General features: G+C 38.5%; 1 protein-coding gene across 2 annotated transcripts in view; it reads right to left on the bottom strand.

Annotated features, from left to right (window-relative positions):
- Window positions 1-12132, bottom strand: part of tbxas1 (thromboxane A synthase 1 (platelet)) — a 241244-nt gene that overhangs the window by 118016 nt on the left and 111096 nt on the right. For both annotated transcript variants that reach the window (XM_060840011.1, XM_060840012.1), the window contains 2 exons: window positions 8008-8104; window positions 4364-4480 (listed from right to left, as the gene is read on the bottom strand). In XM_060840011.1, coding sequence (XP_060695994.1) covers window positions 4364-4480; window positions 8008-8104 — 214 coding nt within the window. The remainder of the gene's footprint in view (window positions 1-4363; window positions 4481-8007; window positions 8105-12132) is intronic.

The following is a 12132-nucleotide window of genomic DNA, read 5'->3' as shown; positions in this document are numbered from 1 at the left end:
TATTTGCAATAGAGACAACACATCAAAAATAATCAATTCCATGCAGAGTGCCTTAAAAGTCCTGCAATCCTAAAATGCACAAAAGAAATCTAAGACTTCCCTTTTCTTCCAACTTTAAAATAAACTGGTCAATGGTAGTGTGGAAAGTAACATCAATCAAAAAATCCAGATAATCAACTCTTGTGCCGGGGTATGGTTTTCCTAGTGTTAAAAACCCGCCAGTATCCATCAAAGTTTTAATTCTTCAACTCCATCCCCAATTTGATGGTCTAATTAATAATGGAGAACATCAGGATTATCTGTCCTCACTCTTCAACCATACCCATGCATCAAGAATCAATGGGTCACAAGCAGGAGGAGTCACATTTCAAGCCATTATAGTGTCCTGTTGGTACCAACTAACTAGGCCCAGATTGGAGTAGAAGCTGAGATTTTCTGATATTGACGGTGGTTTACTCCTTAAGTGGCAATGAGCTTTAATAACTATCTTACCCATACCACTATGATTCATACAAGAATGGAAGTGGTGAGTGACTCCTCCCTACTGCTTACATTGTAAGGATTACAGTGTCTGTAAAATCCAGCTCTTTATCCTGAACTTAAAAACAGCCTGAAAATAAAACAGTAAAAACAAAACAGCAAAATTATTTTGGAGGACATATGTTTCTTTAGTCGGAGACAAGTTCTAAGCAAATATCCTATGTTTAAATTTGTTCCTAAGTGCACAGCCTGGTCAGTATTGTTTGCATGTTTTTTGTTAATATACAAAAGCACTTTCTTTGCTGTAAATTCAGATTATCCACTGAATTTGTTTTAATAGTTTATGTGCTATACAGAAGGAAAGATGTGCTTCCTTCATGCTACTTATAGATATATATACCTGAGAAGAATAATATGCATCTAAGGTAGGGCATGATAATTACTTATGTATTCATATGAACTAACAAATAATTCTTTCACTACTATTGTTACAAATTGCTTCATAAATACTTTCAATAGAAAGAGTTGTGGCTTTACCACTTACATCTTTAGCATCTTCACTCTTGGCACGGTAAAGTCCAATTTAATGTGAACAAAGCCACAATGTATAAAGATTGAACATTTTTGTACTGTTCAAGAGACAGGAGAGGAATCACAAGAAATTTCAGAATAACTGACCTTGGTTTTTACAGCAGTTGTGTTTGATTGTGATAAATGTAGGGTGCTCAGCCACGTCGTGGAGAACCACCTAAACACCATGTGATTAGCTGCTTTAAAGTTGGATATGGCTAATTCTTGCTTTTGGGCTCAGGTTTATTTTAGAGCTTGCAAACTAACGCAGTTACTAGCACTACCTTGTCACACTATTCAAGTAACTGTCTATTCAACTCAAAGGAGTTTGTGATATCTTGTATCCAAAAAGGATGCCTGTACAGCATCAATCACAATTTTGTATGGAGTCTTGAAACAATGTTGGCATAATTTATATGTAATCTAATAATGTGATGTTTCACTGTACTTTTAAGATTGTTTAGGAAGACAGCAGAGTGTTCAGTGTCATAAATAGCAATCTCTCTCCAAACTGAAAAAAGGACATACTTCTGAGACCAAGATTGTTGGGTTTTATATGAACCTTTGCCCTGCAAACTAACTGTCATCTATCAGATCTAGAAGCACTTGATGCAGACATTGATTTCCTTAATTCATTGTTAAGATCTGAATATTTCTGACAAGACTATCAATTATTATATATCCCCTATGTAACTAAGCGGCTTACTATGGGTATTAAGATTTAACCATGTTTCTGTCAGGTTCAAGACACGTAAAAGCCGATTTGGATAAAATCAATAAGTTTCCTTCCTTAAAGGATGTTCTATCATATATTTTGTCAAGAAATTTTCTCGGTTTTTAATGGAATTTTAAGGATCTAATAACATGTCTCCCAAAAGCCACATGAATTTGCTTGTGGATACTGCAGACATTTAGTCGAAGCAATCTTACGAGTCAATTGTAAAATATTAATAAATAAGTCAAAGATTCCAGGAATGTCTCTTTAAGGTGTGAAGATTCAAAGCTTCTGATAGTGGTCAAGAGGCAGGAAGGACATCACAAGGAATTCCAGCATAATTTACTATGTTTTGTGAAATAATAATTCAGCAAGTTTAACATTCTTTGATGTTTTGTTTGATTGCAGTACAACCTAGCTAAAAACATATTTAGAGGAGGACCATCTGAATACCTCAAAACAACAACTGCTTATCAACAGGGTAAGAGAGCGAGACTAAATGTTCAGCAAGAAGACTGTTGTACTGAACCAGGAGTTACCATAAGCCACAACCCATAATGTTATAAATGTGAAACAAAGGAGCTTTCTCGTTATCTTAGGTCATCTTGTAAGTGCAGACCGTCTGTAGAAATGCAAACTCCAACCACTCAAGTACAGAAACAATCAGAGCTACTGATTGTGACTTCAAGTTACAATCCCGTATATTTCACCAAGCAAGCCAGGCCAGCAACTGATCTCATTTCATATTGACACGTAACTTTTATTCTTGCTTCCTTTTCACATCCACATTTTAGCCAATAAATTTAACACATTTTATTTAAATAACTTTCAGCAATAGTTGCGCTATAAATGAATACTTTTTATTTTATTAAGCCATAAAACTGAACTGTTAAATTGAAACACTTGCAAAGTAAAAGGAAACTACATTTGTACTTATATAAATTCTTAGTTTACAACCAATGAGGTGTCACACCTGGTATGTGGTTGAGACAATGTTAATAAACTTTACTGTTAATGTTAATAATCCAATAGCTTGATGGTGACATTTACTAACAACAGCTTTCTATTTCCAGATTTTTTTAAGTGAATTAAAATTTTCAAACTACCAAGACAGGATTCAGCAAGATTCTCTTTACTATATATATATAAAACTACTGATATATACAAATGTCTTGGATGAAAATGTAGACAGGTGGATCAGTATGTTTGCAGATGATCCAAAGATCGGTGGAGTTTTGGATAGTGTAGAAAGTTGTGAAAGGATACAGCAGGATATAGATCAGTTGCAGATACAGACAAAGATATGGCAGATGGAGTTTAATCCAAGTAAGTATGAGGTGCTGTAGTTTGGCATATCAAATGTTAAGTAAAGGTTATACAGTTAATGGCAGGACCCTGAACAGCATTAATATACACAGGGATCTTGCAATTCAAGTCCATAGCTCCCTAAAAGTGATCATGCAAGTAGATAGGGTGGTAAAGAAGGCAAATGGCATGTTTGCCTTATTGGACGGGGAATTGAGAACAAGAATCAGGATATCATGTCGGAACTTTGTAAGACTTTGGTTCAGTCGCATTTAGAGTATTCCGTTCAATTTTGGACACCACATTACAAGACGAATGTGGAGGCTTTGGAGAGGGTGCAAAAGTGTTTACAAGGATACTGCCTGGATTAGAGGGTATGAACTATAAGGAAAGGCCAGAAAAACGTGGGTTTCTTTTAGATTAGATTCCCTACCATGTGGAAACAGGCCATTTGGCCCAACAAATAAACACCAACCCTCTGAAGAGCAAATCACCCAGACCCGTTTCCTCTGACTAATGCACCTAACACTATGGGCAATTTAGCATGGCCAATTCACCTGACCTGCACATATTTAGACTGTGGGAGGAAACCGGAGCACCTGGAGGAACCCCATGCAGACAAGGGGTGGATGTGCAAACTCCACACAGTCTGCCCAAGGCTGGAATTTTCTTTGGAGTGGCGGAGACTGAGGGGAGGCTTGATAAAAATCTGTAAAATAATGAGAGGCATAGATAGGGTTGATGGTTAGAATTTTTTTTACCCCAGAGTTGAAATGTCCAATACTAGGGGACATGCATTTAAGCTGATAGGGGAAAAGTTCAAAGGAGATGTGAGGGGCAGGTTTTTTGCACAGAGAGTGGTAGGAGTCTGGAATGTGTTGCCAGGGGTGGTGGAGAAGGTAGATACGTTAGGGGCGTTTAAGGGACCTTTAGAGAAGCACATGAATATGCAAGAATGGAAGGTCATGGACCAAGGGCGGGCAGAAGAGATTAGTTTAATTTAGCATCATGTTTAGCACAACATGTGGGACGAAGGGCAGATTCCTGTCCTGTAATGTTCTACATTCTATTAGTCCGTGCCGTTAGACTGCAATGTCACAGTGCTATTATACTCTCTGAAAAGGGAAAAATTCTAATTTCTCACATTAATGTCACCTAAATGAATACACAACTTCAGACCAAAAAACAAAAACTGGAAAAAAAAACTGAAGTGGGATGAATTAATGATGGATTTCTAAAAATAAATGCATTAATGGAAATACTGCCATATCTAAAGCATTGACTGGGTCTTACCTCTCTCATCTTCGCACTGCTGAAAGTTGGTGTCAATACACTGCGGACATTTTTCCAATCTCCATCTTGTAGGAACAAAAGACTGTCACTCAGCGGCTTGTTGGCAAAAGACAGTTTCTGAAAAACAGAAGAATAATTTATTGTCAACTAAGCATCTAAGGATTATTGAGACTATTTTTAAGAGCAGCAGCATCTCTCTTGAAATTGTGGGCTCCTGATAGGGTTTAATTCCATAGTTGTCAGTTGCCCAGTCCCAAGAAATCAGTGTTGACTGGTTGCTTAATTAGGATGGACCTTACACCTGAGTGTTATCCTGATTCACCTGTTATTGGACGTGCACATTTGTACTCAAAACCAGATTGCAAGAGTGAGGGTACTGCCCACTGACTCACTTCAATATTCCTGCTTCACCTGAAATGAATATTTTGACAGCACTTGAAACCAATGCTAGCTGCATACATCTTTATTTAATCCAAGGTGCAATGCACACAAGAGAGAGTGTGTGACAGTACATAATTGCGATATTGCAGACTGTGTTTACTTAAAATTCAGAAGTTGATGGTTTAGAGTGTTGAGAATATTGGTTAATAAGTTATTGGATGTTCAATAATAGTGCCCTAATACATTCCATTTTGAAGGCAGATGACTTTCAGATCAGTTTCTTCTATGTTTCAAAATCCATCCTACCTTGAAAGCCTGAAGAAACATCAGACCCTATTCTATCAATGTTCAAATGAAGCTGCCAAAGAGGTTAGGTTAAATTTTACCACACAGCAATTCTAACAGGATGGGATTTTAAAATTATTCTACATATTTTACGTGTTCTTCAGCCATAGGTGTGTCAACAACCCAAAACAACCTGAGAAAGCATAACTGATCCTTCTTGAAATGCTGAGTCGTGTACTGATCCCACTGCAGTTCTCACTCATCTACATCAGAAAAAGGTTAGGGGTCACTCGCTCTGGTGTGGGGTTAGAATCACATAAAAATGAAACCAAGTAAAAACACTCCTTTCCCTAAAAACAAAACCAACAAACAAGTTGGATTTTTTTAATGATAATCTAAGAGTCTCATGGTCACATTACTGTCATTGGCTTTTTGTAAGTATGCAGGTGCAGCAGGGAGTGAAAAAGGAAAAGGGTATGTCACCTTCATAGTGAGAGGATTTGAGTACAGGAGCAGGGATATCTTGCTGCAATTGTATATCAGCTTGGTTTTGTCTGCAGTTTTGGTCTCCTTATTTGAGAGAGGTTATTCTAGCTACAGAAGTGTAAGGAAGGTTTACCAGACTAATTTCTGAGATGGCAAGATTGAATAGAAGGAGAAAGTGAGGACTGCAGATGCTGGGGATCAGATACGAGAGTGTGGTGCTAGAAAAGCACAGCAGGTCAGGCAGCATCCAAGAAGCAGGGGAATCGACATTTCGGGCATAAGCCCTTCATCAGGAATGGGCTGGATTAATCAGGAATCCCAATGAAGGGCTTATGCCCGAAACGTCGATTCTTCTGCTCCGCAGACATATGCCTGACTTGCTGTGCTTTTCCAGCACCACGCTGACAGATGAATAGAGGCTGGAACAGTTAGGAGATTGAAAGGGATCTCACAGAAATTTATAAAATTCTAACAGGACTAGGCAGGGCAAATGCATGAAGGATGATCTCTATGGCTGGGGAATCCAAAACAAGAGGTCACAGTCTAAGGATACTGGATCAGCCATTTAGGATTGAGATGAGGAGGAATTTCTTCACTCAGAGAATGGTAAACTGTCATGGAAAGTGGTTGAGGCCAAAACATTAGCTGTCTTCAAGATAGAGTTAAAATAAGTTCTCAGGGCTATAAGGATGTGGAGAGAAAGTAGAAACAAGGTTCTGAATTGGATGATTAGCCACGATCATATTGAATGGCAAAGCAGATTGGAACCGCTCCTGTGTCTATATCTCAGGAACATGATGTATTGAAAGCTGTCGCTGCATGGAAAAATCATGGTGAGGAGTTAAGCTGGTGAAGTATTGCCGTGCATCAGATTGCCAGATGTCCTGGAGTTAGAAGTATTTTGGAGACAACAAGAAACTCACAGGACATTCTTAATCAAGGTGAAGGTTCAGAAAAATGTAACTTTTGGACTATAAATGCAAAAGTACACAAGCAACATGAATATTGCATTGAAGGCAAGTAGTATTAGGGGTTCCAGAGAGATAAGCAAAATGACTAATTTCTCATCTGGACTTTGAGTTTGCACAAAGATCCAAAGCAGGAAGAGCTGTTTCTTTGTCTTCATCCTTATTTCTTGCACAGTTGATTTATCTGCATCAAAGATAGGAATCTAGGGTGATGGTGACATAATATCACTGGATTAGTCATGCCAAGGTCCAGACTGCTCTTCTAAGGACTCATGCCATCTGAGAATAAAACAGGTGGATCCTCCCTTTTATGTGTATTGTGGACAATCCCCACCTTTTAATCTGAATTCTGCTAATTTTGGCTGTGACAAATTTGTCCCTTTTCCTTAATGATTGTAATACCTGACTCCTGCTGCCTGCAATTCTTAAAGCTAATTCCTATTCACTTAACCGCTACCGTCCTTCACAGCTCCATAAGATTAACCCCATTCTTTTAATGGTTTTCCCCAGGTGATTCATGCTGTCTGTGGCGCTACTATTAATTCGTGTTGCTACACAGTTTTTTTCTTAGATGAGTTCAACTGTCTGCAGCTTAATTAATTCTTCTCACCTTTCCTGCAGTGCTAAACAGTGAATCTCCCACCTTTTCAGGAGTCTCCTAATTTGCCATTAGGACTTGTCTGCTTAGGTTTCTCATTTGCTTCATTATCTGACTTTAAAATATCCTAAGTCTGTGACTCAGTTTAAATTGCTTTTGTGGCCTTTGATTTCCCTTATAGTAATCATGCCTTGCAATGCCCACTCACTATGATGGTCTGCATGAAATCACATTGGGTAGGATTCAGGCACTCCTCAGAAACAATCCTTTCAGAGCCTTGCATCCTTATGTAACAATAAAATTCCTGTGGTACATAATCATTTTAATCAAACTTAATTTTCTTCCTTTGAAAGTTCGTCTTTAGAAATTTAGCGGTGACACTCCTCATTGGCCACAGTAAAAAATGGTGAAAACATCTGCAATTGGAAATCTATGGAAAAGATTGGGAAAGAAACCAAAGATGGTGTTAAAATACCTGCATCCTGTTTTGTGCTATGAGCAAAGACCATTTGCACCCTTTTCTAAATTTCATTCTGCAGATTGATACAAAGAGACAAAGACGCTGTGGTAAATACATTTGGGAACATCCACGAATGCCTTACAAGCTGTGAAGGAAGTCGTTTAATTTCAGTTAGATCTGCATCCTCTAGGCTATCAAGTAAACAGCTCTTCAGCTACACTTACTCAGCTAATTAAACAAGAACTGCAGTCAGCCTGCACCATGAACACAGCGACAAGCTGCTCAGTGGTGATGCTATATTCCAACTTATCAAACGTGCCCCAGAGAGTGATTTCTGATATTACCAGCCCAATGCACGTACAGGAATGAATACCAATCTCCCTTTCAAAGCAGGTTTTAAATTCTGAACAATACTACACACACACAACTTGTAAGTTTACAATGTGGATGGATTAAGACCACATACCATTCTGTTGACAAAGTTGCTGAAGTCCTTTACCAGAATCTGTTTCAGCATTTCGGGCTCAGCAATTACGACGGTTGTCTGACGGCCAATATAGTAACTGAAATATAGAAAAGGAGCAATTTCTTGAGAATGGACCACAATTTGCAGGGCTTTTGCAAAAATAACTTCAGTTATCCATGCAGATAAATGTGCGCTAACTATGTAGATAAATTATAAATCATGATATTCCCACAGTTTCATGATCGCCCCCATAATATTCCCATTCCCACAGACCCTTTTATAAGATTAATTTTCCCCACTCTTCACCAAGTCAAACCTCTCTGCCTGACACAAAGGGAGGTAAGAGAACTGCTCCCAGGTCTCTGACAATTTTGGGACAGGAACTTGTAAACATCTTCTCCTTACGGCTTAAAACCATATCAAACAATGTCTTTACCAATCAAACTTTCAGATGGGTTTATTTTTGCTAAAACCTCCTGACACAGTATGTATCAGAAACTTGATCACTCACTTCATCCTTCACATTGTAGCTGCAGTGTGCATTTTTTCAAGACTTTCATAGGGTGTGGATATCACTGGCAAGACCAGTATTTGTATCATTTCCTGTTGCGCTTGACTGAAATGTTTGCCAAATCATTTCAGAGAGCAATGGATCTAACATGTAGGCCAGAACAGGGATGGACAGCCAATTTCCTTCTCTGAAGGCCATTAGTGAAACAGATGGTTGTTTATGACAATCAATAGTGGTTTCATGGTCAACAACTCTAGGTTGATTAATTGATTTTTAAATTCCACATGTGCCTGTCGTGGTGATTCAAACCCAAGTCTTAACAGCATTAGCCTGGGTCTCTGAATTACTAGTCAAATGACATTAACTTTTTGCCACTGTTTGAGTAAAGGACAGTGATGAGACAATCATGAAACATATAAACAAGCAGCAGAAGCAGACTCTTTAGCCCCTCAAAAAAAAACACACACACACACACGTTCACTTGTCGGCTCTTTGCATATTAAGATCATATGGTCCTCATCCAGAAAGTCATTCTGTCCACTGACATGTTGACATTTCATGCAGAGTTTATTTCACACACAGATAATCTACAATATCTAGCTCAGGGATGTAAAGGTGAACTACACTAACAATGCTAGCTGACCCAGCTCACAATGGGGTCCAAGCCTGGGACTAAAACCCATGAAGAGCCAACAGTGGAATATCTAAGTACACCTAAATAAAATGCTAGCATTTAATTATCATTATTTTTTCTTGGTCATCTCCTCAAGACTGAGGCTGCTATTGCAGACCTCTGATACTTCACCTGTGTTCTTAATTTTATGTATGAACTCAGATATTGAATCACAACAGACATTTCAACTGTGTAGGGAACCACAGTCAATCATCAATGGAATCAATTTCTGGCAACCATCACTGACTAATAAATTGCAAGCACTTTGACTGATTCACTCGTCTGGTTATCTTTCAAGCACAAGAGAATGGAAACCACTTTAAAGCAATTCCAACATTGCCTCAGCTATAACTAGTGAACGTAGTAGGGACCAGAGGGGTATCTTGGTTCCATGTGGTTTGTTTGACTTAAAATAACATCAACAGAAGAGCCTTTACCCATAAAGGTATACAATAATAGAGATTAGAATTTTTTGTAATGAGCAAAATAGATTAAACAAGCTGTTTATATATTTATAAAATGTGTTTAATATATTTCCTAAAGGAATCTACAGTATTTGAGTTTTTAGACTACAGTATGGAAACAGGCAGAAGTCCACACTGACCCTCCAAAGAGTAACCCACGCAGACCTATTCCTCTACTCTATATTTACCCCTGACTAATGCACCTAACACAATGGGCAATCTAGCATGGCCAATTCACCTAACCTGCACATCTTTGGATGAAGGGAGGAAACTGGAGCACCCCAAGGAAACCCTACACAGACTTCGGGAGAATGTGCAAACTCCAACAGACAAAGGCAGGAATCGAACCCAGGTCCCTGGCGCTGTGAGACAGCAGTGTTAACCACTGAGCCACCTTGCCGCCCATACAGTTTGATACAGGTATGCATGAAAGACCGAGTATTCAGTGTGTACACGGGGCATACAGTTGCAGCAGGAAACACTTAATGCATGTATACTCTTGGACCTAACTTGTATGTGAAAATTAAAATCATATTAATTGGAAAATAGATGCATCCTGCAGTTAAATGCATGCCTGCTGTCTGAAAAATTAGTATGATGCACAATTAATTATGTATCATTAATCATAATTTTACAAGTTCAAATTGTTCAATAAGTGCAACTCTCACTATTTGAATGAAATGTTGAGCACATGTAAAAGAAGAGAGAACATATAAACAAATTGGCTAATTAGGATCTCATTACACTGACAAATTATCCAGTTGATTACTAAACAGACTTTCTTTGTAAATTCAAATACTACAAGTGTTACCTTCTCCAAACTTGGACAGTCTAATTGTTTTTTGCCTCGAATGGGAATGTAAAGAAATGATTTAGTTTACATCAGATCTTGTTGCAAATCAAAATATGAACTTCTCCCTCCATCGGTACATCCTCTCCATTATTTGTCTCCAGTTCTCTTGCCCAGACAATTTCCTCAACAGTTTGGTAGAGGAAAGATTGCTGTAGTTATTTGAGTCTGTACAGGGATGTGCATCTAATGGTCATTAATCATACTCCAACACCTCAGATCCCTCTCAACTTATACATCAGCCTTGATGATAAAAGTAGACAGTTAGGAAAAATCCTCCCTTTACCTGACAACTGAAGGCATGCTTACAGTCAGATCCACACGCTCCCCTCAACCCCACCCCGACGTCCTCCAATAACTCAAACCAGCTTTCACCTCACGAACCCTACTGCAGTACTATCAAATCTGTCCAATCAATCTAACTTAGCACAGAATTGGGAACTTACTGTATAGTTTAGAGAGGAGGTCTGATGGGTTAATGTTAATCTTTAAACTGTGGATAAATTGGATCAAATGGATAAATTTAACACTTGCATGCTGTTTGATTTATCAGAGTTGCAGACTGTTAAACTTTATTCACTGTATATTAATCTTATATAAGAGGAAACGTAAGGATAAGCTTGTAACCTGGATAGACCAAGGAATGCAGTATGAGGCCCATTGTTACAGTTAAAACCCAAGGACTGTACAGCAGGATGTTGCCAAAGACGGGGAATTTGCGATCATTCCAAAGATTTTGGAATACCTTAAGACTATTTACATTGTAGTCGAGGAATGTAAAAGGAAATTCAACAGCATTCCTCATGATTATGAAGAGATTTTGTGAAATGGAGATTGAAAGACAATTTCCAGTATTCAGGGAGTCAACGATGATCAGGATTTGCTTTAACATCATCACTGAAAAAGCACAAGAATAGAATCTGTGTACATGTATTGTCAAGGGCTGTTGGAGTGTGGGGAAGCCTGTTCATATATATGAAAAATAAAATATGGAAAACTCCAACTATAGAACTTTGAATTCCAAAGAAAAAAGATTGCTGTCAAAATCGTGGATACTTGGCAGATTTATTACAGTTCAAATAAGATTTGACTTTGGAGAAAGCTGTTCACATTGTGCTGGAAGCAGAAACCAAGAAGTTACACAGTTACATTGTGACAGGAGAAGGACAACCTTACTGCAGAAAGCCAATAGGATTTAGCAAGTTAAGAAGGTACGAACATTGTACCAACAAAATTGACAGACCATCACAAAGAGTAAGTAAAACAGCAGATATTAAAGGCTGAATCTTACAGAGGTCAGGGCAACATTAGCTATCCAATGAGAAATCTTGAAGTCGGTGGTATCCCAAAGAGTTTTTTCACCAGGTGAGTTTCTCACTGGGCAGTAGCAAGTTTTCAGTTAAGGGGGATTATAGCTTGTTCAACACCTTGTTAACTCGGTTACTCACCTCAGTAATATCCAGTTTCCTTTCTCACCAAACTTGCTAAACAAGCTAGATGGCATGAAATCTTGATGTGCTACGTTCCCACTAATGTCTCCCGTCGCTGTGTGATCCTTTGAGGTCCATGCACAGGAGCAGTCTCTGGAACTGGCAGCAAATGCTTCTGTATGCTGTTCACTGTGCAT

Source organism: Hemiscyllium ocellatum, chromosome 19 (assembly GCF_020745735.1).
Source record: "Hemiscyllium ocellatum isolate sHemOce1 chromosome 19, sHemOce1.pat.X.cur, whole genome shotgun sequence".
NCBI classification, from domain to species: domain Eukaryota; kingdom Metazoa; phylum Chordata; class Chondrichthyes; order Orectolobiformes; family Hemiscylliidae; genus Hemiscyllium; species Hemiscyllium ocellatum.
This window is presented reverse-complemented; position numbering and strand designations above follow the sequence as displayed.